Raw genomic sequence first — 21,335 nt, 5'->3', positions numbered from 1 at the left:
GAAGCGGCTCGGGACAGGCAGATGTGTTGCCTAAAACCCCAGGTTGGCCCCTACTCGTTCAATCCTACGGAATTCTTTCCAAATACCTTTGTACCTTCAGCGTAACAGCACACACAACAGCCTGGCACAGCGCAGAAAGTGCTGGGTCCCTGCCTGCCTTGCTCGAAGTCTTCAGCAACTCTGACCAGACAACGAGAAAACCACCGGAGAGTTTTGACAATCCCTCTGTTCAGTCTACGGGGCATTTGAAAATGGTTAATTATTAACAAGCAGCCTCAAAAATAGTGTTAAAGGTTGTGCAATAGGCCACGGGTAATAATGACGGTGTTGCCTGTGCAGCCTGGTCATTGCTTTGGAAAGTCCTGGGCGTATTTTGAGCGTGACAGAAGCCACACCAGTTCAGTTTCAGTCCTGTTCGGTTACAGAAACTGGCCTGGATCCTGCGTGATGGGAAGCAGCGCTGGCATATTGCTGCCTTAAAACGGGAGGTGCTCCATTTCAGGCACGGAGCTGCTAGTGCTACTGCTGGACAGATTTAGCTGCTGACACTGCTTAGAGAGGCAGGAGAGAAGCTAGAAAGAAAAGGCTAGAATTTTCCAGCAGCAAATCTGGAAAATCAGTTTAAAAAAACCCCAAACCTCAAAACTAAACATATTTTCTTCTGTTCGTCATGTCTGCAGTACTAAAAGATCTCCTACTGCTCGTTTGTGCTGGAGGCTTATGAAAATGAATCGTGACTTACGTGGTCAGCAATAGTCCGTCCCAGCTTGTCCATCCTTGACCCAGCCTCTGCGATCTTCTTGGCTGCGCTAATCACATCTGACGTATTTTTCAGCGGACCTTTACCTCTGCAAAACAGAACGGAGTCTACCTTCCAGCACCAGAAAGCCAGAAGAGTGAACTGCACAGTGCTTTGCCCATCCTGTTTCATTTAGTGCTGGAGGCGATTCCTCACCCAAACTGCACAGAAACAGGCAGGTGTAACCATCACAGCACCATCATTTTCAAGACACCTTCCCCCTTCCAGTCCCTCCCCATATTTAGATGAAATCTAGGAATAAAAACTTCTTAAATTTGACTGTTTTAAGCAACCGAATGATGATAAAAGAGAGAACATTTTAGAAGACTGATTGGCAATTTTCACGGGATGCAACATCAAGTTTTAAAAAAATAGTGGTGTATAAAACGTGGTAAATGAATTTCAGAAGGCATCAAACCCCCTCTCTTTCTTTTGCAAATAACTGTACTAGGAACTATTTCAAGCAGCCCATAGAATTTAATGTTGTAAGGAACTGAGCAAATATAAATACATATTCCTTGGGACAAAAATCACCCTTAAGAAAGACAGACAGGCAGGCAATAACTGCTGTGTATCTACAGATCAATTTAAGCAGTTATTACCACCCAGTCACTGCACAGTAATGCACCTCCCGAGTGAACACACAGGCTTTAACAGGATAACATTTAAAGGAATTATAAGAAGTAAGACTCTTAAGAGTGCTTGCAAAATATTTCATTGAAAGAGCAGCATCCCAGCCAGCTCTGAGAGAAGGTGGTGTGTGCACAAATTAAAAAGACTCACCTGGTGAAGTCTGTCATTTCCATCATAATCATACACATTTGTTTGGCCAGAACAATTATATCATTACCGCTGTCATCCCATTTTGATACTTCGGCATCCAATTTACTCTTTTCTTCCTGGAAGCTTGCGACTTGCTCAGCAATCTTTGCTTTTTGCTCTTGAGGGAGCTGAGCCATGATAGCCTGAAAGAGAGAGTTTCCCCACATCGCCTTATGCCACCGCTTGCAGAAAAGGCTTTTTGGAACATTTCACTAATAACCAATTTAAGTCATGTAGATGGGGGATAAAACTTTTATAGCAATCCTCTATCTAGAGTCTTTACAGAACGATTTCTTTCCATTTTGAACCAAAGTTTATGCTCGTAAGAAAGAGTGCCCAGAAAGAGAAACTGACATCTGAAACACGGGTATTGGCATGAGAAAATTGTTAGACACCAAACAAGTTTCCCAGATGTTACCAGCCACGAAAGAAAAACTGCATGAAGAGGAGGGACTTGCCTTTTCTACCAAATTTAGAAGTTTTAAAAAGAAGTTCCACTCGGGTATCTTTCAGTGTTGCAAAGCACAGAATAAATAGCATGAGTCTCTTTCCTGCAAAAAGCTAGATGTACTATCTTGAAACATGCATACCGAGGAAAGTGTAAGTGAAAATAAAGAGTATGTGCCTACTCCTGAAGAAAATCTATTAGACTGGGTTTACAGCCTGTAGGAGACTCAACGCCCTTGCCTTCATAAATACTAGGAGCACTCATGCCTCCAGGAGCAGGTGAAAAGGAGTCTTCAGCACAAAAAAGCCTCTGGCAGCAGCCGTGCTCAAAGGTAAATTAGAAATGTCTGCATTTAAATAAAAGGGGAGAGGGATACAGGAACGGAGAGTGCCTGTACAAGGAAGGAGAGCATAAAAAAAAATACTCTCAGTTAGTATAATTCCAAAGGCAATGTGGCAGAAGTTTGATAAATAAGGCCTAGTTACTTCTTGCCTGGTTCCAGGCTAGAAGAGCCTTCACAAAAAAATCTTTTGTGGCACTTTCCCAAGAGTGTAAATTGTTATCGATCCAGAAGAGGACATGTCAAATAAAAACAATGGGTGAAGCTTGTTTTTCCTTCAACGTACTGATTTTAAGTTTTCACCTATTAATGATTATACATTACCTATCAATGCTTTCATTTTTAACAGGCCTAGGGAACACCGTGTGTTTAAATCATTTCATTTTTGAGCTCCTCTCAACGTTGCCTTGATTAAACGCTCCGTGGCCGAACACACCCCAACGCGTGCGTGAGAACACATTTTGTTAAAACCGCCTGAGCTGCAGAGTTATCATCTCTGTCTTGCCCACAAACTTAGTCTTTGCCTGTTGCAAAGATTATTCTATTTTATTAGTCTTTGCCTGTTGCAAATAACATTTGTGCAACAGAATGACTCGCCTGTCTCTCCCTGCAGGAGCTCACCTAATTAAATGGCAGTGCCAACAACGTCTGCCATGTCAAATATATAGCAGTTCATCCCTATTAAAAGGATTTTGATCTTTTAGAACATCTCAAATAAAACACAGACATTTCTGACGTCCATCAGACCAACACATGCTGCATTTCACTTAACCTCCTTGTCAGAAGAAAACTGGAAACAAAAGAAGGCCAGTTTGCTGATCCAACATCTTCACCACCACCTCCAAAAAATGTAACCTGGAGTTTCAAAGCAAGTCGAACTGTTTCTTGAAGGCAGGTCCCAGTTTTGGAAGGCCCACATTTCTTCCTTACCCTGGCACTTTGTCCAGCAATGAGCTGATCATCTTCGGTCTGAATACTCGTTCTGCTTCGGACGTCAAAGTCCTCAGTCTCAAAGTCAGAGTCATCCAGCTCTTCAGGAGTCTGAGGAAAGAGTAATTGGGTCAAACAACAAATTTCATGGGTCTAAAAACCAACAAGAATATTGTTTTTCAAGCAGGGAGAATGGAAATAAGTAAAGGTAAAAATGATTCCATGTTTTCAACAAAAAGGTAAGTCTGGGGACTGTATCCAGCTTGTGAACATGTGTGATTATATATGCTCGACTGCTCACGTCGAACACCACCGGGATGCCCAAAATTACATACCAGTAACCAACCACCTGAGATTTGTCAGCACACTAACGCACTCAGGATTTGAAACAGGGAAAAAAAAGTTCTTGCAAAACAAACAGGTTTTTTGCAACTTGGTTAAACGTCAAAGCTTCACTTGAGATTCTGAAGCTAAAACCCCACCCAGGCCTGGTTCAAAACCCCAGACGTCGTCTTTAGCACAGTTATGAATCAAAGCATCACCTAAATTAACAACAGATAAAATATATCAACGTTTATTCTTATCCCCCAGGAAAAGCTGAACATTTTTAAGCGAGTAAGGGCCAGCTTTTATGCTGTAGGCTAAACACATCTGACCTAGTTCCTGCCTGCCTGGGATTTATTTTTGCTACTGCCAGTCTGTAGCTGGCAAACTTTTTATACAGCTTATCGAGTTTAAACAGCGTGTTTGTCAAAATACTACATCTTTGCCTAGAGTGGCACTCCATGACAACTTTGCAGAGCTGGATCAACAAAGAGCTTCACTGATAAATGCAATAAATTGTGATTAACAGATAAGATGCAAATAAAGTCCCTGTTCTTCAGATTCTTTCCCATGATTCGAACTTGACAAAATTGTTTTCCAATACAGACATCTTGCGATACAGTTAAAATAAAGATGGATATGCAAAACAGTTGCCAAAAAGCAAAGGTGACACTGCTGACAGTCAAGACCTAGGGTATTTCAGCCACCATCTCCTATCTGTGCCTTGAAGAACAGAGTACATCCACAAAATCAGCATAAGGACATACACTAATAAGTACTTCAGTGTACCAATATTTAAAAAAAAAAAAAAAAAAAAAAAATTTAAAGAAAACAGTACTTCTGCATCTTTAGAAACAATGTTTATGCTTCTCAAGCCCCTTTCTCTACCCATCCATCCCAAAGCCCAAACAACCTGGGGAATACAACGTGTAATTCTGCCTTTCAACCCGTCATCAAGGGCAAAAACTCCTCTAGAGATGATGAGAGGTTGTCTGAGGACCAGGGAGAAAAGAGCTTTACTTCGATAACCTACAGATATATCAGCTTTTAGTTTTGAAAATACCCTGCACAAACACAAATTTAAGTTTTTGAGTGACTTTTCCTTCTGGTTCCTGTAAAGAGCAAGTGCCAGTGGACAAAGCTTCACGTGAATCAGCTCGTTTGCCCCGGCTGAGCTTAGCCACAGCCCCTGCGAGCACGGTTACTCCTGTGGTCCCATTTGAGACAGTGCCCCGGAAAAGTGGTGACCTGGCATCTCCATTTGGATGATGTCTTATCCTAAATACATTCTAGACCTTACAGCCCTTTGGACAACAAACACTAACTTTTTATAGGTCACCGATGTGTCACCAGGGAGCTGCCGTTAGCTACTGGCAGCTGCAATAAAGCCGTGGCACCCTGACATCGGAGACGTGGCGCAAGGGGAAACGTCAGGATTCCTGGCATCGCCAGCTCGGCTAATTACTGACGACGTGGAATTGGCAGTCGCGCTTTCATGTCCTGAATAACAAGGACTTTAGCGAGGGGTGAATCAAATTAGTTTGTCTGCATAGCAGGAAAGCACCGATATCTTCATCTAACATTGGGTGTCTATAAATCCTGAGTTTAAGTGAAAAAAAAAATTATATGGAGAACACATATGCAGTCATCAGGTTTTCTTCTGATTTTCCATCTGATTCTTTGCTTTGAGGAGCAAACATGGAAGACACTATTGCAACGGTTACTATAATCACATATATTCTGAGGCTGTATGTCCTTACTTTACTTATCACCAAAATCCATCCGCTGTGGTTACCATTCTGAAAGACGCAGACAGTTTCTTTGTGAGGCGGTTACGTTTGAGTCAGAGGGGTACAAGGAAAAAAGAATAAAATATCTGTTTGTTTTCACTGTATCTGGCTCCTGCCTGTTTTTACCATGCTAAGACTCAAGAAACATGCCCGTAGGTCAGCCTCAACCAGAACCTTCTTTCCTGTGTCCCTTCCACCAACTGCAGGAGCCCTTCTGCGCCTTCCCTGCACGCCAACTTCCACGCTGACGCTGCCCGACCTACCAGAAATTAGGACTTCCGAGTCACACTCACCGCACCTCAAGCACAGAAGACACAAAGCCTCTATGAACTGGTCCCCGTTTACCGAGGTTGGCCAATTAACACATTACATGCTCTACCAACTACAGTTCCAACTCATCTAAATCCGCTTTTTTTACTAACTGGCACTAATTCTCAGAATTTACTTAATAAAGAGCCATCAGGTTTTATTTGTAAGCTCTCAAACCATGAAAAAGCATCTCTAGTCCCGAATCCACTCGCTGTTGTTGAATCAAAGGTCACTGATTTTGGCGCACTAACGAGCAAGGCATTAACATGGGATTACAAAAGATGCGTGAAGGGTATTTAGCGTCGCAACTCCAGCTATCCTTCATGCTCAGATCCATCTAATGAATTTGAATCAAAACGTACTTCTGAAGTACTCCACGGAGTGATTAGCGACTCGGAACGTTAATGTGAGCTAAACGGAAATCTTACGCTGTCTGCTCTCCATAAAATTGATGTACGTCAGTTCAACGGAGGCGGGGGAAAGCGAGCGGAAAAAGAGCGAGCTGTTTGAGTAGGTCGTGCTCACCCGGATCATCAGTACGGCTTTCCGGATATCCCGTATTCCGTCATACACCAGGCGCGAAGCATCGATAAATTCGTTTTCATCCATGGGCTGCGCGGGGTCTGAACTCAGGGCTTCCACAGCAGCTTCCACTTGCTCGGTAAAGCGCGGCATCACTGAGTTGAGAACACAAACCACCAGTCAGTCCCCAGCCCAACGCCACTTGCTGCTACACGCTCCCGCAAAGGATGCGCGTGAGCATCACTGGGAACTCCGCCGTGGCTCCACTTAAATCCAAAACATTTGTTACAGGACACCAGTACTGTAAAGCAAGTGTTACGTCCACTTCAATGTCTTTTTATTTTTCTGCTATTTGTTTTGTTGTTGTTTTTTTTTCTCACCTCAGACAGCGAAAAGTTTATCAGACCTTCCTAGTGGACAGGGAGAAAACACCTGGGGAAGCAGGTAGAAATTAGGGGATAAAATATTAAGTGTTTGTTTAAAATTCCCTACAGGTGTACATAATTTTTGAGGAGAAAAACCCCAACATTACCACCACGAAGCTCAAGTTTAACAAGGCACTGGAAGAGGGCAGCTTGCACTGCTGTACTTCAGTGACTCACTGCACCCCGGGAGGAACATCACAGAACCATTTACAGTCTGTTCCTTTCTTCAGCGGCACCCTTGATTCTTCATCAAAGTTGTAATTAAAGCAAAACCAACAACTAATAGTTGGCACAACCCTCACTGAAGCAACCAGAATCATTCCTTACCCTATGTGGATCTTACCAGCTAGTTTGCAGGTAAACACCCAAACTGATTGCTTAGGGTGGGGGACTACAACCTACAATGTTTCTTCAGCAGTTGTAAAGATATTTTACAACATTTACCCCAAATTACTACGCAAAATTTATTCTACTGAGCCAACTCAGTAGAAACCCTCTTTTTGGATCCTGAACACTGACAAAGAGACCAGTACAACACCAAAAGGTGACCAGCATAACTTTCAAGCCCTCATTCACTGTTTGGGACTCATTTCCCGGTGTTTTAGCTTTCTACAGCTCAGCCAGTGACCGCAAGCACGCTCAGGGAGATCTCGTGCACGGCTGAATTTTAAGCCAGTCAACACAGCAAAACTCATTTTGCAACAGCTCTGCAAATAACTCCCACTAATTTTCATCACAGTATTTAAATGGCGTCTTAGCAGATTTCACAGGTACATTAGTATCCGGCCACCCGTGCGCTTGTAAGCAACAGGAATTCAGGGATTTGGGGAGTAACCGACCCTTACCTGTGTTGGACAGTAACTTTGTCGCCTCCAACACCTTCTCGGTGTAGACTCCAGGTTCGTAGTTATCCATTTCAGAAGTGACAACATGAATGACTCTGGCAGCGCGTCCTCGAATTGCACCAGCTGTGCGGTCTAAACCATCAACATCTTTTTCTTGGAGAGCAATGACACATTTGTTTACATCTTCTAAAATATGATTCTCTGGTGGTAAAAGAAGGAGGATTTAGACGGTAATATCTTCTTTTCTGCGGCAGTCATCAGCACCGCACTTTTTCAGTTTGTGACCTGCTGTCTAAAGCCTCCAGTGAGACGCTGTAAAGCTCGAGTTTTTAAGCTTGCTGTGACCAAACAGCTGCCCTTCCAAACCAGGGGTCAAAAAAATCATCAGTCCATTCACCTGCTGGCATCCAAACTTCTTGCCCCCGTTTGTACTCAATTTTACCAACAGAAAAGCTGAATGCAGCTGAATTCTCCCCGAACGTGGTTCTTTCCATATTCCTCCCCTGGACTGCCAAAGCCTTAATTCCAAATATTTGCAAGCCACACCTCCCCAGCGCCACACCTAACCCACTCAACGTTTTAATAGACTGGGGCACTTGCTGCACGTTTCTGGCTCCCTACATCGTGTTTTCCTACAACCACACACGCACCATCACAGAATATTAAACTGTTAGTCCTCCATTCAAATTTAAGACACGTAACATATGCGGTGATTTATGCAGAAAGCGTTCCAGCGACAGAGTACTCATTGCCTCTTAAGAAAACAGAAAATAAAGCCAAGACCTCTGTCTGTAATTTACTTATAGAAGATACATTTTCTTTCTTACGCAGAGATCTTTTCCCCCATTTATCAAGTCCAACAGGCCCTAAATGACTAAAAACCCCTAAGAGATATCTGAAGATGCCTAAAGAGGTTGAGATCCTCCTTTGGGGAAACCTTCCCCAAAGGTTTCCAAACGCTGTTAGAGACCTCTTTAATATATCAGTACCAACGCTTTGACGTTGCCATCTGACATCAGCATTTGGGCTGCTCAGTAAGAACCCAACTTGCAAACATTTCTGCTCTGCCACTTCAAATAGTTCCCAGCGTTACTTACCATTGACTTAATCATGCTACGCTGCCAGTCTGTGCCACCAAAGTGGCTTTTATTCCCTGTGCAGGTAGCAAAAGAGCCATTTTGCAAGAGTTTGTAGAGACAAGAGCACACAGAGTCGACTGATAGAGGATTTGTATAAACTGGCTGAAAGGATGGCTGCTGGAAGAGTTAATGCTTAATTTACATAAAATTAACAGAGCCAGGTGCAATATTGCAAGACTTCTGTAAGCAACCTGGACAAAAGTGACACTTGCAAAATACCTCTGAAGCAACTGAGCCTGAACGAGTTCAGCTGAGGGCAGAAAGTGGCCCTAGGAGGGTTCATTAGCGATGTGACAAGTCAGTGAGCAGGCAGCCGAGGTCCACGAGCCGCAGCAAGAAGCACACAAGAGTTTTGGTATTTAAAGCAAGAGACAGACATCCCTGCAAGTTACAGCAGTAGAAAGAAAAAGCATCGGCGTCAGGCCAAAACACAGACTGTTTGTTGCTTGAATTCCTTACCGAATAAATTAAGCCACAGACCATTTAAAAGCCTCTTTGGATTATAGGAACTTTAATAAAAGACATGGACAAAATGAGGATGAATATTTAAATGCCTGCTGATCACGTCCTGTCTTTCTCAGATGCAAAGTTGCCAGAAAGATGCTTCTATGGGAAGATAATCCCTCAAGGGGCAGAGCCTGCAAGAGGCCCCGGGGAAGTATGGGACTGTCAGGTGCATCCACTCCGGTTATACTCTCCAGTTGGACGGTAACAAATCACATTTGACACCGTGCTGTGCGCCCCTACATGCACGCTGCTACCTGTCTTACAGGCATATGGACCACAAGTGCCTGGCACAAAATGCCATCTGCTGAGCTGGGGTGGCAGAGCCCAGGAATGCTGACGCACAGGTTCACCACCAGCACCTTGGGGGACGTGGTAACGCCGTCCTGCATCAACGCTAACAGCCTTCCTGGTGCTGAGCTGGAGAAAAACCTCCCAGCGCTAGAATAGAACAGAGAAAAGAACACAGGCAACGGCAAGGGATCTCGTCCTGTCGAAAGAACTATAGGGGAAAACATGGCGTGGTTTGGCAGCAAGAGAAAAGACATTTTTCCACTAAAAGTGATTTTTAGAGCAAACAAGGAAATACAAAACCCTGTGAAAAGCTAACAGAATTAGAAGTCTCCCACGACTGTCAATCCTCAATCCACCTCCACCAAACACCTTCCACCTCCACCCACCTCCTCATTAAAGGGATTAAGAAAGCCTTTTCCCAGCATCCCAAGAAGCCTGTGAGGGAGTCTAGGGGCTACAGGAGATCAGAATCTAAGAGCAACAGTCAGGAGATAAAGCCACAGAGGCATCAAGAAAGCTGCTCTTCTCTGCTGTGTCTCCTGTAGAAGGTCTTAGAACAATTTCCATGCCAGACCTTCTCTTGACAAGCAACTCTGGAGGAACCAGGTCAAGCAGCAGCGTCAAAGGAACAAACACTTGAGTGTTCCTACACATGTAAATACAGTATTCATCTTGTAATGAAGGAGGACAATCATCAGGCCCAGGAAAAATTCATCTGGAGGCTCTTAAGACAAAATAGGTCTGCCGTGACGGGCAGCCTCTTGCGTAAACCTCTGTCAGCAGCAGAGGAACAGAAGGCAGCAAATGGAATGATTTTCTTAAGAGGATTTCAAAGGAGACTCGGGTAATTTCAGAACATTGAATTTGACAATTACACGGTGCTATCAGCAACCGCACTAAAGAACAGAGAGAGTGGGCACACGAACACACCCAGAGCGCGCAGGGACGGCGCTGACAAGAGGGGTAAGAATTACTACAGAAGGTACAGAAGAGCTTTGAAATGAGGAATGATGAAACAGGCAAAGACTCAGCAGTCAAGAAGGAGATAGATGACTGACTAAGCATACAACAGAAGTCTGCACATTTACAAATGGCAAGAAGAAAGTGAGTAGGGGAAAAAAAAAAACCCTCTTAACCATCTTCCAACTGCAACTAGGGGCATCAAATGAAGCAAATAGGTGACACTGCAAAAACGAGGAGGTTCTTCACACAGAGCACAGCTAAGCTGTGAATTTTGCACAGGATGATGGAGATGCCAGAGGTTTATAATGGTTGAAAGAGCAACTAACACAAGCTTAAATGAGAAAAATCTGTTGAGGACTGTTCAGTAGATAGCACCTCTGATGCTGGAGCTCCCTAAGCTGCAAATCACTCATGGCTGGAAGCATACAGGAAAGATCTTCAGGCTACAAGACTCCTCGGCTATTAATATCTCATGTCCTGACAATTATCCACCGCCAGACCGTTGTCCTAACCCAACAGGGCCCTGCTCGTGCCATGTCCTTCATAAAATGTTGTAGCCTGCAAGCTTACCTGCCACACTGTGTGTGTAGGTATCCTTCTTCTGTCATAGTCTGCTATTATCTAAAGCCAACATCTCTCATCAAGCCTTTGCTTGTGGGTAACGGATACAATTCTGCAGCATAAGCTGAACAATGAAGCATGTACTTCATGAGGGACGGCACAACACGTAGTAGGAATATGTCTGGGTTATTTTTTATATATATATATACACACAACATATAGAATCACAAGAACTCTTCTAAATTCAACTTACGCCCCAGTCAATAACTGACACAAGTTGACACCAACATCCTAATAACCCTGAACGGAACCTGGTATAAATCACACCCGCCACGATTGTATCCAAAGACATGTTTAGACTTTTAGCAGATGAATTGGAGTTGTGGCATTTATATGGAAAAGATTTATCAAAGTTCAAACGAATAATATTTAAAACAAAATTTATGGCTTTAATATTTTTCTAACGTCTCTTTGATAACGCAGCACATACAAATAATTGCTGAAGGCACTTGAGCATCTGAAGTAGCCTCAAACTACAGCGTTTCCACAGCATGCTGTTGGGTGGAAAGCAGATGCTCGAGGTGAGCCCTCTCCTGAGCCAGCCTGCCACCGCCCCCAGAAAAGAAGTGTTCCCTGCTTATTGCCAAGCCCTTGAAACTCTTCAGAGCAACTCAGCAGTGTGCCAACACCACAACCCATCCCCTCAAAAGCAGAGTACCCATCTCCTCGAATGACCTAGACAAGGATGCAGACCACTCGGTTCCAGTGGCTTGACCCACTTTGAGCCACACCTGTAAGTGCAATCCAGTAAAGCAGCTTTATACAGACGGCATTTTGACAGACTGACAGCTTTTTCCTCTTCAGAACGTTTTGTACACTTGTGGGCAAACTCCAAGTAGAGCCATGAACTTCAGCACACGATTCTCTCTAAATATATTTCCCCAGAAATAGGCTCCTCACAGCTGTGCAATTTCAGCTGCTGCTGCAATGATGAGCACGCAGAGACAAAGAAGTAGGACATTCAATTGTCTAATAAGTTCATGCTAATCCACTGCAAAGAAAATTCTTATTCAGAACCCGGGGAACCACGATACAACACGTATGGTAATACAGGTGACTCATCGTAGAAACACTACTTTTTTTTTTTAATTAAAAGAAAAGAGGGCCTTCTAATACAGGACTTGAATTTTTCGTCTACGTTTTCTAGCTACGTTCACCTGGTACTTCTAAATCCACACATCTTCCTGTGAAATCTTTCTTTACAACTGCAGTTTTTAGGTCACTTGAGATGTCCAAGCGTGTTTGCGCCAGGAGAATTAGACCCTCAGTTTGCAGCGGTGATTTGTGAACGCTGCTGCAGACACAATTCACACGTTGTATCCCCGAGTCCTGTGACTCGAGCAGAATTAGAGGATGTGGAAATAAAACCGCCCCCCTTATTGGTAGGTCACAGCAGCTGGTAGCAGGGTCTTTACTAATGATGCCAACAAATCAGATTATCTTGGCAAGCACTTTGCCAAACTGAATTATTAATCTCTTATAATCATCTAATCTTTTTTCAAAACTTTAAAAACTTTACTAAAGCTGACACAGTTAAAGATATCCACAGAACATTTCCTATAGAACAGTTTTCTTTTAATTAACTTGTACGACCATGGTTTGGTATTCGTTTTTGTTTCTGTAAGAAGAGTCTACAGTGAATTGAGGGCTCGTCTTTTTTGCTAGTTCATAACTTGAACATAAACACACTCTATTTCCCCCAGTGTCACCGGTGAGGTTTGTCTCCAGGAGCTAGATGGTAACTCATCGGTAGTTCAGCTCGTGATTCAAAAGCTCGAGACATAAAGTGTCTTTCACTGTGTTGATGCTGATCTGCCTGCTGGCATGTAAATATATACATTTATGTGTGCACATGCCGTAAGTGCAATGACAGGTTCCCACAGTACCTGCTGAACTAACCCAGTGCTGTTTTCACGCTATAAAAATACCTCCTCCCGTGCCAAGATCTCCCGCTCCATTTTCACACCTCGCTCGGCAGAAGACGACGCTTGCCAGGTGAAGCGTACAAACACCATCCCTTCCAAAAACCTGAGAAGACTCCAGAACACGTGCAGAAACCACCCGTTTTCCAGGAATAAGCTCAGTTATGAGAATGATTATTTCTGAGATCGAAGCCCTGATTACCTGATACAGCCAGGAAGTCATCAATGGAAGTGATGTCATCGACAGCATCTGTCAGGACCCGGACTTGCTTCTCCCACTGCTCTTTGAAGAGATCCATGTTTTCTTGAGCCAGCTTGCTTTGGGGCTTAGCAGCCAGAGCCAGTGCAGCATTAATGACCTGTAAAACACCTCCAGATTTTTAAAACATACCCTTAACGCAACAATTAGGTTCCGTATGTTTGGCCAATGAATTCAACAGCAAACAAAGCAAGTTTAATAAGTTTTCAGGAACTTGATGCTTAAACAAAAAAGTGTTTATTCTGTTGGTCTCACATCCAACTCATACCTGCTTCCATATTTATTATGGTTAGCTATTACACGCAAAACCACTTGGTGAGTACTCACAGGAGTTAGCTACACCTTTCGTTAACAGCTCATGTTAAAAAGGTGTTGCTTTCTGAGTGCAAGTTGTGGTGTTAAATATTTTAGACAGGATGACGTTTAGTACACTGGAGGCTGCATTCCCTAAGCTGCTGGCCAGAACGTGAGAAAAAAGGTCAGAAAAGGATCAATCTTGCACAGCCTGAAGTAGAAATAATATGCAAACACAAATTTAAAGTTCAATTTTGTATTTATCTTCTTTTTCTTAAAGCTTTACTCCATACCTTGCCAGTAACTGTTACAGTACCTTAAGGTTTCTGTTATGCCTGTGGAAGAGCTGGATCAGCCAGGGCACAGGAGGAGATGACACTATTTGATGCTCCTCCTGAACACCTCCCTACTAATCTTCAAACCCTAAGACTGCAATTTACTCCAGATCCGTGTTTTTCTAAGCAGAATAAATGCTACGTGTACTTCTAGGCAACAAAGCTTATGCTGTGGCAACTAATCGGTCAGTTAAATGACCAAAAAAGCCTCTTCGGGTGTGGGAAGAAAGTCATCTCAAAAGCTTGCTCCTGTTCTTGCTGCACTGTGCTCCAGCAGAACGACCTGGAATGATGCCAGGCAGGAGAAACCATCCGCAGTCAGACCGACATGACAATCCTAACCCTGTGTTCAAGCACCTGAGAGTTAGAGCTAATTAACTTGTAAGTTCAACGTGTAATTTTTCTTCTCTGCTTTAGAACCACATTAATTTCACTAAGTTGCTGAAAAAAATATGCAAGCACCAGATGTTCCTGGTTCTCCAAAATCTACTTTCTCTGTCTGCTTCATTTAAAAGTGTCACAAAGCATTTTAAAAAAATATATAACTCACTAGACATGGAAACGATGGTGATGTCAAACATGTCATGATGGCACTGAATGAATCAGGCAGGAGAAGGATGCTGATTCACCCGAGGGACGCTAGAAATGAACAGTGACTGAGGAAAATCCACAGAAAAGTTGTACTGCGCTCCACGCTCCCACCCTGCCGCTGGAGACGGAGGCTACGAGCTCGGTGGGTTTGAGAACACAGACCAACGGGAGAAACAATTCGGCATGAGCTGCAATCTGTTCAGGAGACCCGCAGGGACGAAACACACCCTTGAACCCTGGCAACGATCACAGTGGCCCCATTCTCCATGAAAAACACAGGCTCCTCTGCTGCTTCCCCATCCTCAAACCAGGCACTGAAGACACACCTTCTGTGTCAGCAGCTACAGTAACCACGATGTCCCTTCAGAGAGACCTGCGGCTCTGCCACCCTCACGCTGCCCACGCTGCCTGTGAGAACCTCATGAAGTTCAACAAGGCCAAGTGCAAGGTCCTGCACATGGGTCAGGGCAATCCCAAGCACAAGGACAGGCTGGGCAGAGAATGGATTGAGAGCAGCCCTGAGGAAAAGGACTTGGGAGTGCTGGTGGATGAGAAGCTCAACATGAGCCGGCACCGTGCGCTGGCAGCCCAGAAAGCCAACCGTGTCCTGGGCTGCATCCAAAGCAGCGTGGGCAGCAGGTCGAGGGAGGTGATCCTGCCCCTCTGCTCTGCTCTCATGAGACCCCACCTGGAATACTGTGTTCAGCTCTGGAGTCCCCAGCACAAGAAGGACATGGAGCTACTGGAGCGAGTCCAGAGGAGGCCATGAAGATGATCCAAGGGCTGGAGCACCTCTGCTATGGAGACAGGCTGAGAGAGTTGGGGCTGTTCAGCCTGGAGAAGAGAAGGCTCCAGGGTGATCTTATAGCAGCTTTCCAGTATCTAAAGGGGGCCTACAGGAAAGCTGGAGAGGGGCTTTTTACAAGGGCGAGTAGTGACAGGACACGGGGCAATGGATTCAAACTGAAAGAGGGGAGATTTCGATGAGATCTAAGGAAGAAATTTTTTACATTGAGGGTGGTGAGACACTGGAACAAGTTGCCCAGAGAAGCTGTGGCTGCCCCATCCCTGGAAGTGTTCAAGGCCAGGTTGGATGGGGCTTTGGGCAACCTGGTGTAGTGGAGGATTTCTCTGCCCATGGCGGGGGGGTTGGAACTAGATGATCTTTAAGGTCCCTTCCAACCCAAACCATTCTATGATTCTATGATTAAGACCATGGTTCTCAAGTCTTGAAAGACCAGTAAAAAGCCTTGTGACACCCAAGAAAATGATGTTTAAAGGTTTAAAAATCAAACAGAAATAGAGGCTTTAGAAAGGAAAACCTGTCCTCTGCTAAAGAGGCCTGCTGCTTAAGTCTAGCCAACACCTTTTGTTGCTCCAGTCTGATTGATGCAATGAATTATCCCCCTATCAACCAACACCTAGATATCCAAAGTTTTATGAAGGTGAATGCAAATAACAATCCAAATATCTGTTTTACAACAGATAACACTCCAGAAGTCTGCTCTCAGCTTTTACCCTGCTAGTAACCATTAACTACTGAGACAGAGAAGATGGTGGTGCCAAGGGTCAGGACATTTTCTCCTGCTCTCTTCTAGCTACCTTGGCCAGTATCAGATATGAAAATATCCTGACACCGGTCAGCATTAATGCCGAAGGAACACATGGCCTGTGTACCTGTGTGATGTATGTGTGGACAGCAGCAGCTGTCTGAACAATTAATCTTTGTCAACAGCACACGTCCAATCCCAGATGCCCACAGTAAGCAACTCATCACACGTAATGGAAGAGCTGTCATAGATAGAGGGCTCTGCTCAAGAAACTCAAAGAGGATGTCGTCCCCAAATCCAATGCAGGAGGCACAAGCTGCACCATCGTCCTCCCAACAGGCAGCTTGTCCAACTGAAAAACGGAATTTTTTTTGTATGTTACAACAGCAAAAATGCATGGCCAAGGCACATGTATTTTAAAAAATGACCAAGCAAGACTACCATGTAAGATCCCCCTTACGAGCAGATGTGTCTTGTGTTTGGTAAGTAGCCAGCAGTGCCAGAGATGAGGACAACCCGGTGGGCAAAATGAAGGCTATCGAGTGCCACTGTGGAACTAACGACAAAACTCCAGCTTAGGAGACCCACACAGGTATGGGCACGCTGAGGAAGAAATTTGAGACAGCAGATGCAGCTCAAGAGTCCTTTTTTGTAGCACATACTCTATTGCCATGTGCAAAGTGGTCGCAACATTCCATTTGAGCAGAGGTGATAAACCCCTTCGCTCTACGCGCAGCTCAGCGTTTATGGGGGCAAGTTATCCTGGACACATCCCTCACGTCTGCTCGAGGTCATGTCCCAGGGATTCCTGACAAAACCCTTACAGTTAGCTATTCCAGTAAATATGCTCTTACAGGGTGCCTGGTATCCAGTGCAGACTGACTGAATAATTTTCCAACAGATGCTTAGATAGACATGGGAAAAAGACAGGGATGCTGGATCTTAAATAGTCCGTGTACGTAGCAAGACTATGATTCCTTTATTATCTAAAAATGAACACTTGAGGGGGAGGGGGAAGGGACTGATTAAAGTACACTGTTGCTTCTCCAAAAACCACAGGGTAATTATTTTAAAACATGAGTAATTCTTACAGGAAGGAGAGAGCTATATATACACAGCTCAAAATATAGGAAGAACATGTCCAGACTACCTGAAATGTAGCCACTTCCATGTAAAACATTTGGCAATTTCAGGGAAATATTCTGTATTTCAGAGCTCTTCAAAATGCTGCCAGAGCACTGTGATCACAGTGACTCACTGAAGTCGTACAAAGAAAAGAATCAAACAGGGACATTTTGAGACTATCCAGAAGGAAATGAAGCATGGCAAGAAAACACACTATTTTTATCGGTGCTTTGTTTCATGCAGCACTTGCAACGTTCAAGTCAGCCCAGCGCTGGATAAGGTGGTTCCAGTGAGTGACCTGGAGTCAATCCCCGCCGCCTCGCAGCTTCCCGCGGCAGCGCCAGGCCTTGGCAACGCACGCCCGGCAGCGGGGAGGCTCAGCATTCCAAACACTTGCGACTGATGTCTCAATCTGCACCTCGAATCCTCTTCCTGTGTCTTCCATGGGAAGAATCTCCTCTTTTTTTTTTTTTATTTTCCCTATTGAAACTGAAGATGTCGGACTGCATTGATAGATTCGTACCTTTGCAGGGCAGGACTCTCCCAGGCTGCCTGAAGAGTGACTTCTGCCTGGGTTACAAGACTGCAGCTACTCTACCCAGAAGCTCTCTTAAAAAGCACAGCTATTATAGGATAGAAAACACCTTAGATATACTTGTGGGTAAAATAAAGCCACCAGGTCACCCAGAATTAATTCTTTTAGGCTTAATTTAAGATGTCTTCCAACCTCACCTCTATAGCACCCCATCTGAAAGACAGAGAGGCTCAGAGAAAGGTCTTACACGTGGTGGTGTCCCTACAAAGAACAGTTTTGAACACTTGGCTGGCATGGCCAAAGGAAGAAACATCACTTGGGAGAAGAAAACCATCATCTATTTATTTTGCATTGCATTCCCCCCCGTTGTATCTCAGTACAGTCTCAGTGCACACAATGTCTGTAAGCCACCTAACTCTCCACTTCAATGGCTATAAGGACTTTTTATTTTTTGCTCCAGTCTTTTTGACAAGGGCTTTTCACTTCTTACAGGAGACTGTTCTTTCTGCAGCTGGTTTAACTTTGCCCTGTTTCCTGCAGTATTGGTTTTAGGATGCTACTGTGCCACAACAAGCAGGAGTTTTTGTGTTAAAAGCTCTAAACCAAACACTCAGTCCTCTCCCCTCTCCTCACTACCCACCTTCTCTTTACAATCAAAATATCTGCTGTTCCTAACTAATTCACGTGGTTTTTGTTTTTAAATAAAGATCTTAATTTACCAGCTTTCTTGTGGCATTTGGGTAACGAGCAGAAAGTAGTTCCATGACCTTCAAATCCAGGATACTCTGCATTTGTTAAAGAAAAAAAAGAGCACCTAATAAAACAAGCACCCACCCATCAGCTGTCATCTCAGGGGTGGAGGAAAAAGGGACATGCACAAAGCAAGCCCCAGCTGGGATGTGAAAATCAGTTTTATTCTGGAGGGGGTGAAAGGGAACTTGTCAAGCAGACAGCAGGATCAAGTTTGCTTTAGGAAGAAGATCCCAGACTGAGCAAGGGTAATAGCAGTGATCCAAGCTTTACCTTTTGGAGCAACCTCAGTGTAAGGTTGAGTTGAAGAAGTCTCTTATTCAACCTTCCAAAACCAGTAACTGCACCACACAGTGCCCCTCATTTGCTCTATTTTATTGCTGCCTTACAGAGCGCTCCTGTGACACAGGGGGCTACTTGTAAGGTAGAAGCAAAAGCACGATTCTCTGATCACAGCTTTCCAAAACGGTCAACACACCAACTCCTGACCTTACCACCAAAGCTGCCTCACCAGCACAGCCCCGCCGGGACTCCCCTTGCTCAGGTGGATTTGAACACCTGCATTCTTCTGTATTAAAGCAAGCATAGCTTGCTTACTGGCAGTTTGTAAGAAGCTGCTCATAATTTAATTTTACATACGCCAGATGCCAAAGTTACCTCCAGTGTTCACCCTACTCCTGTCTCCTTCCGTGCTCCTAATTGCATTTTGCTCTAAGTAGAAAAAAAGATTCATAAACAGGACATTTAAGTCGCTTCCAGTTACATCCAACCCTGGGTTTGCATCCACATGTGTACGTGTGCTAACCCTCTACATGCTTCAATACAGCAAAAAGCACTCTGCAGACTCTGGTGAGCCGAAATGCCTGGAAGCAAAACACACAGAAGATTGTTTTGCACTTTCTCCAGCTATAACAGCAGCGACCAGCAAGCGTACAGAGGCTGATGCACCAAAAGGAGGAGGAAAAGTTTGCTTTGATTTCCAATACTTTGTTCCAATGTATAAAAGGTACCTTGAGCACTTTCCTTTCCTGCACGTTACGTTGAGAACAACTGCAGGAATCTCTGAAGAGATATTTACTCCTGTTACTACAGCGCTACAACGACCAACAGACACACGCTTTTACTGGAATAACATGACCTTTTCCAGTTAGCATATACGACTGTCAAAGTACTTACTATTCACATACTGTGTAGAGATGACTCTCCTATCAACTTCCCCGTGCATGGGAAAAGCATTTTCATTTGTAGCTGAGGACTGACATTATAGTAGCAGCCAATGTAGAAGCTGCCCGCGTTTTGGTGCTGTTTGTTTCAGCGATCCATACGTGTTGCTTCATTTTGCATTTCACTGACTTTAAGTGCTGAACCTTTAGGGGTTTCAGAGACTCTCTTTTTTCTGGAAGCTGTTCTGCTCCTGCACTCCACAGACCATACTGTGCCTGTGACGAAAACATAGGGTCCTTACACACTCCCATCCCTCCTTTTACAGAACTGAATCCCTCTCTCCTACCTTTGCTTCTTTTTATGCATCAGTAACTGTTTGAGTTTCTAATACTGTTTCTTTGATGTCCTCTCCTGTCTTGTGCTGGCTCTTCTTCACAGCATGCCTGCATGATGCAAAACTGCAACCCAGGTGTTAAGTTTTTCTATGTAAGTATTTCAGTTTAATGCCAAAAAAATGCTTCAAGCACCTGTAATTATACAGTCTGGAGACAGATCTGCTAGTTAGTGTATTTGAAAAACCTGACAGCCTTCCACAGAGTAGAAAAAAATGGGACAATTGTTCAATATTAACTCTCTACTGCAAGAAAAATGAAGTTCTCTCCTTCTCCAACAGCCACCAGGGGACTGGCAGTAACAGGGGAGTCAAGGAGGAGAGGAAGCCTGCAGGTCATGTTTGGGTTTGGTTGATTTGAGGAGCTGGACTGGAGGGGGGAGTTTGTTCCTCTAAGATGCCGCAACTTTTAAGCAAAAAGTTTTCGTGCTATTTGGAACCTCTACAAGGGATTCATTATGCTTCGGTATTTTGACTGTCTGTGTCAGTAGGTGTGATCAGCACATGGAACCATCTGCCTCATCAGAAACCTATATGCAGCAAATTGCTCTTCAAGCATTTCAAAATCGGGATGTAAGGATGTGGAACAGCAATTATTAAAACAAGATGATAATACGAGAAGAGCCAATTTATTTTTATAAAAAAAATGTAATTTAATCCAAGAATTATCTAGAGTCTGTTTAATGGGCAACACTCACTTGACTGTGCAGGGGAGAGTGAGCTATGCCAAACACGCTGTCTGTGCTAAGGTAGGTACGGGGGCAGTGTGGAAAGGACAGGCAGAGACACTGCCTGGTGCCCTCCCAAGGTTTTTAAGGAGGCTGAGCTAGCTGGAGAGCAGAGGAGAAAGGCAACCAGCACCAGCTCAGAACCAGACCTGCCTTACAGATGGGACAACAGGTCTTGCGTGCCCACACCAGGGAGGTGCATGTCTATGCTGCTCCTGCAGCCCTCTTCCCTCAGGATGATCAGTCTCAAGGGCAGTGGGCTGCAGCTTTTGCTGGCGGCAGCAGAACACCCAACCTGATGGAAATTCTAATCCATAATCGTTTTCTAAACCTCCCAGCCTGACTGTGATTTGGTTAGAAGTCTATAGATGAACTTCACAGAGGCTTTAAAGAACCAGAAAGTCAACATATAGCTGGTAAAAGCAGCTACAAGTGACAGCAGACTGTCACATCAAAAGGTTGGAGCAACACTCTCTCCTTTCAAGAGCTGTACTGGGGCACTTTCACTGTTGCTTTCTAAACACCTACAGCTTGTATGATCAGAAACACTCCTATGGTTAAGCTCTCAAACATCTTTAATTCAAAATGCTGTTACAAAACAGCTTTCACAGGCTCC

The 21,335-nt window shown here is 44.2% G+C and overlaps 1 protein-coding gene across 1 annotated transcript in view; it reads right to left on the bottom strand.

The window, feature by feature from the left end:
* The window catches only part of CTNNA1 (catenin alpha 1), a 123,558-nt gene that overhangs the window by 9,426 nt on the left and 92,797 nt on the right, over positions 1–21,335 (bottom strand). Inside the window, exons 11-16 of the mRNA XM_086621746.1 lie at positions 13,200–13,356; positions 7,555–7,755; positions 6,288–6,439; positions 3,340–3,450; positions 1,583–1,764; positions 743–848 (exon numbers count right to left, since the gene is read on the bottom strand). Of these exons, the coding sequence (XP_086477872.1) occupies positions 743–848; positions 1,583–1,764; positions 3,340–3,450; positions 6,288–6,439; positions 7,555–7,755; positions 13,200–13,356 (909 nt within the window). The remainder of the gene's footprint in view (positions 1–742; positions 849–1,582; positions 1,765–3,339; positions 3,451–6,287; positions 6,440–7,554; positions 7,756–13,199; positions 13,357–21,335) is intronic.

This window comes from Tauraco erythrolophus, chromosome 16, assembly GCF_009769465.1.
Source record: "Tauraco erythrolophus isolate bTauEry1 chromosome 16, bTauEry1.pri, whole genome shotgun sequence".
In the NCBI taxonomy this organism is placed as follows: Eukaryota; Metazoa; Chordata; class Aves; order Musophagiformes; family Musophagidae; genus Tauraco; species Tauraco erythrolophus.
This window is presented reverse-complemented; position numbering and strand designations above follow the sequence as displayed.